Source organism: Gavialis gangeticus, unplaced genomic scaffold (assembly GCF_001723915.1).
Source record: "Gavialis gangeticus isolate Ggan-Ray unplaced genomic scaffold, GavGan_comp1, whole genome shotgun sequence".
Classification (NCBI taxonomy): domain Eukaryota; kingdom Metazoa; phylum Chordata; order Crocodylia; family Gavialidae; genus Gavialis; species Gavialis gangeticus.
The window spans coordinates 3,822,737-3,827,715 of NW_017729012.1; the positions used below are offsets into that span (position 1 = coordinate 3,822,737).

Here is a 4,979-nt window from a genome sequence, read left to right on the forward strand (position 1 = left end):
AGATGTTGAACAGTGTAGGCCCCAGGACCGAGCCCTGGGGGACCCCACTATTCACATCCCGCCAGGTCGAGTCCGACCCGTTCACCACCACTCTCTGGGTGTGCCCCATCAGCCAATTTCTGACCCATCCAACTGTGCAGGCATCAGTGCCACAGTCGCTCAATTTATTAATGAGAATGGGGTGAGAGACAGTATCAAAGGCCTTCTTAAAGTCCGGAAAGACTACTTCCGTGGCTACACCATCATCCAGGGATTTAGTTACCTGGTCATAAGAGGCCATCAGGTTGGTCTGGCAGGACCTGCCTTTGATGAACCCATGTTGGTGACCCCTGGGCATGATCTCCCAAGCATAAGACCCTAACAAGACACTTGTTAAGCTGGTGTCAAAGCTGCTTTATTAGGAGATGCGTAATAAGTATTAGCCCACATATTTACAAAGAAATCGCTCTTGAGTGTATATATCTATGAAATAGCTGTATATTAAAATAAAACATATAATATAGATTCAGTCTATTTCACACACACACACACACACACACACACACACACACACGAGAGAGAGTTCTTTTTAAACTGGAATGACTGAAAAAACATCATGGCTGTTTTCCTTAGACATATACTCAGAAAGGTTCAGTCCGTTTTCTTTCAAACTATTGAGTACGTGCAAATTCTCATTGACAGTGCCATATTTCCATTTACTAGCTGTGTGGTATTTAAATTTGTGCCGATTGAGAACTATGAAGGGAAGGGGGGGCAAGGTAATTTCCAAATTAGTCTGATCTGAAGACTAACTTAAAAGTAATGTTGAGAGGGTGAGGAGCCATGCATAATGTTCTCTGTTTTGTTACCATGCCCCCTCAATATTTGTCCCTCATCTAGATTACATTTACCTGTTGGAATCTGGGTTTTTTTAAATCCATCAAGGAGCTCAGCTCTGAAAGGCAGCTGCATTTGTTTAAGCCTGTTTGCAGGAATGAAGATCTTAGCTTGTTAATTATTTAGGGCCCAGATTGTGTTCAGAAAGTAGTTCTGCAATCTGGCACGATTGGGCCCTGATCCTGAGAGAAACGAGCTAGTACCAAAATACATCTAATAAAGTAAATTGACATGAGCTTTCTTAGACTGCAGCCTTTTGCTTCAGGGTTTCACTTAAACTCATGAAAGCAATGGAATTGATAATTAAGAGGTTGCTTTAGTCTCTTTAGCTGATCCTTAGTTGCTTAAGGGTTGCTAAGATCTTTTGTCAGCAGACAGTAAGATCTGTAAAATATAGGCATGGCAGAGCGAAGTAGCAACTGCCACTCGTAATTCTTCCTTCCAGCTCTGGAATACGCACCACGTTAGTTTAACGTATGTAATTTTAGGAAGTTTTCTGGACGCAAGCTAAATACTGTAGTTGAAAGAATGTACTTCTTATTGCTACTGATTGTCATCAATTAGTATCTTTGTTATTTAAAGCTTTGTAAAACACTTTCTGCTTGCAAGGCTCCACACATTCTAACAAACCTGAAAATTAAATTGAAGAAAAAGAAAGTAAATGTGCACCTACCTTGCCAAAAGTTTTATGGTCAAAATTAGAGTTGAAATTCAGATTATTCTACCCACGTTAGCAAGCGTTTCTTGGGATGAAACTAGCCGTCAGCATATAGCAAATGGACTGGAAGATAGCTTTTTTTTTTTTCTTTTTTTTTTTTAAAGAGCGAACCTGCTACTAAAATGAAACGTATTTTGGTGCTCTGCTTAAAAGATGAAACCACAAGAGATGACACACTTCCTTTCTGCAGCAACTGTACCATGACATGTTAGGCATTGGGGAGGCGGGAACCCAACTTGCCCAAATTAGCTCTCAGAACAACAGGAAACAGCATAGAAAAAGAAATCTCTGCCTTTAGGGCAGAAAAACCTATATTTGTTACCTTATGTCCAGACGGTGTGCCCTAAGTAAAATAGAAAATAGGGTTTCCAGTGCAATCACAATTGTTTAACTTTTGCATTTAGCTTTAAAAATCCCAAAAAAACTTGCATTGCATTCGTGTCATTTCTGCTTTTATGCTACTCCTGATTTGTTGGAAAATACCAGTGGTAGCATTGAGCTATTGTAGACACATAAACGTATCAGATTTTTCACCATCTGCTGTTGAGTTTGATTTCAGTTTTGGTTAAAGCAACATGCAGTATGCCTAGTGTTCAGAAATCTTGGGATTTTTATGTGGGAGGTGATTGTCATTTTGCAAAGGTGCAGAGCAGCAATTTTGCATAAAAGGAATGCATGTTTAGATTTTATTTTTAATTGGCTGGAAAAATGGTTTCAGAAGACCAAACAGGCACAGAAGCTTTATTAGTCAGGGAGCTACTATTGGACATCCCTAATTAATCACTGAAGTGCAGATTTCTACCTTACAGCAAAGAGGATATCCAAGTAACAAGCCCTTCAAAAGATGGCTTGTAAGAGAAAGGCAGTAGATCCTTAATTCAGACAGCACTGCTATAATAAATAACCTTTTTCATGTTTCAGCATAGGTGGGATTTGAAAGTGTAGAAGAATAAATGAAATGAGATCCAAACTACAGATGTCGTACAGTTTTGAGGTAGTTGATATGCCAGTTCCTCTCTGGCATATGTTGTTGTTTTTCCTTTCTTCATTTGAGAAATTGAACAGAGCTGCTTCATTGTGTCTTCCTGGAGTTGCTTGGCTATACAGTAACCTCTTTCACAATGAAAAGTGGATGAAAAAAGGGATGAAAAGTGTCATCCTTCTATTTTCTCGCAAAGTAAAACTGGTTCTAATGTTCAATGTAATATAGATGAGCTAAGGGTGAATGGCAATGGATGTTGTTTGCCTATTGCCTGCCCAGTCGCTGCAGATCCATTATCATTGGTTTGGAAGATACGGTGTCTGTAGGGCTAGCTACAAACTTATCCTGAAGTCCTGGTTAAAGAAATGATGGCAAATTTTGTGTAAAATGCATTTTCCTTTTTTTGTAGGTTCAAGACGGGTCAAATCAATGGCGACCTACTGATATACCACGTCCTGCTAACTTTGAAGCCATACTATGCTAAGCCATATGAGATTGTAGTGGACCTCACTCACGCGGGCCCCAGCAATCGGTTTAAAACAGACTTCCTTTCCAAGTGGTTTGTAGTTTTTCCAGGCTTTGCTTATGAAAATGTCTCAGCAGTTTTTATTTACAACTGTAACTCCTGGGTCAGAGAATACACAAAATACCATGAAAGGCTTCTGACAGGCCTGAAGGGCAGCAAAAGGCTTATTTTCATAGACTCACCTGGGAAATTGGCAGAGCACATTGAACATGACCAGCAGAAGCTTCCAGCAGCTACCTTGGCTTTGGAAGAGGACCTGAAGGTTTTCCATAATGCACTCAAATTGGCCCACAAGGACACCAAAGTTTCTATTAAAGTAAGTGTAACTTTGCAATTCACTAGGAAGGAAGTTGTCTATCATCATATCTGCATATTGTTTTAATGTCTTGCATTCATGAGATCATAGGGAGAAAACATGACCAATAGTTAGCACATCACGTTGCTTGGTATGACTTTTAGTCATTAAAATGTCAGCCACTCTTCCTCTTTAAAAAGCAATGTCATAATTGCCGATAAACAACAGGCATTGAATTATAGCCTGCTTTTTCTCTTTTTTTTTTTTTAAAGGTTGGGTCTACTGCTGTGCAGGTAACATCAGCAGAGCGAACAAGAGTCCTTGGCCAAACAGTGTTTCTGAATGACATTTACTATGCCTCTGAGATTGAGGAAATATGCCTGGTTGATGAGAACCAGTTCACCTTAACAATTGCCAACCAAGGCACACCACTTACCTTCATGCATCAGGAGTGCGAAGCCATCGTTCAGTCCATCATCCACATAAGGACTCGATGGGAGCTGTCGCAACCAGATTCCATTCCGCAGCATACGAAAATCCGTCCTAAGGATGTTCCTGGAACGCTTCTGAATATAGCACTGCTTAATCTGGGAAGCTCAGACCCAAGTTTGCGGTAGAGATCTCTTAAATTCATACGTATTTTGCTGAAAAAGAGGATTTGTTTCTGCTCCTTTACCAAGTGGTTTAAGCAAACGTAACTCCATGAGCATGCAATTTACCCTTTGGTAATAAGATTTTTTTCAAAAGCAAAACCAGTTTTTTGCATAGCTTCAGTTATTGTTTGCTAAGATATATTGGTTTTTATCCAAACTCCTTTTCTTTTGTTCCTCCTAAAACGCATTATATTTGCAACTCAGTAGTGGAATAAGCAGTATTACAGCTGGTTGGGAGTTTGTTACTTTTTGCCCAGTTTTCTCTCCATTGGAAGAGGTTGATTCTTCAAGATCAGGATGTTCCATGGAAGGACCCTTATTTTAATGAAGCTACCCTTTGTTGCTGAGTTTCCTATCAGGTTACCTGCTCAGTACCTTGGCAGCTTACCTGGTTGGTTAAATAGTGTCTCAGAATTACAGCTGTTCAGCAGCCCAGACAGGCAGGGGTGGAGCCGAGGCTGTCGCAGCTCTGGCTCCTTGTTAGCCTGGAAACCCCCGACTCCTTGATCTGTGTGGCTCTCAGGCCTCCCAAGATTCAGGGTGGCTTGAGTAGCTCTGAAATGGTTTGAAAAAGGTCAAATGGAATGGCATTTTGAATTTTTCTAAACGCTTTTTTGCAGTCGCTATTAAGTGCAAAATTCTGATGGTTTTGGTTCTTTCCTTGTATTGCTTTACTCTGCTTATATTTCGCTTGTATAAAGTGCACCTGTCTAAAATATAAGCACTTGTACTTTACCTATATAAAAAAGGGAGACTTTCCAAGGTACAAAAGAGGCTATAAGGAAGTTACTTAGTGTCACAGCTGGAAGAATTATTTGCATTCAAATATTTACATAGATTTTCATATTGGTCTGAAGAATCATTAACAGTTTCTTTCCCTTGGCAGTCATTTTAGAATGCTTCATCTGTCCTCCCCCCCCCCCCCCCCC

At 40.2% G+C, this 4,979-nt stretch overlaps 2 protein-coding genes across 4 annotated transcripts in view; one reads left to right on the forward strand and one right to left on the reverse strand.

Annotated features, from left to right (window-relative positions):
- Positions 1-1,745, reverse strand: part of EVI2A (ecotropic viral integration site 2A) — a 9,613-nt gene extending 7,868 nt beyond the window's left edge. Inside the window, exon 1 of the mRNA XM_019511062.1 lies at positions 1,550-1,745. The gene's annotated coding sequence lies outside the window, so the exon portion shown is untranslated. The remainder of the gene's footprint in view (positions 1-1,549) is intronic.
- Positions 1-4,979, forward strand: part of NF1 (neurofibromin 1) — a 197,194-nt gene that overhangs the window by 140,662 nt on the left and 51,553 nt on the right. For all 3 annotated transcript variants that reach the window (XM_019511060.1, XM_019511058.1, XM_019511059.1), the window contains 2 exons: positions 2,986-3,418; positions 3,670-4,010. In XM_019511060.1, the coding sequence (XP_019366605.1) occupies positions 2,986-3,418; positions 3,670-4,010 (774 nt within the window). The remainder of the gene's footprint in view (positions 1-2,985; positions 3,419-3,669; positions 4,011-4,979) is intronic.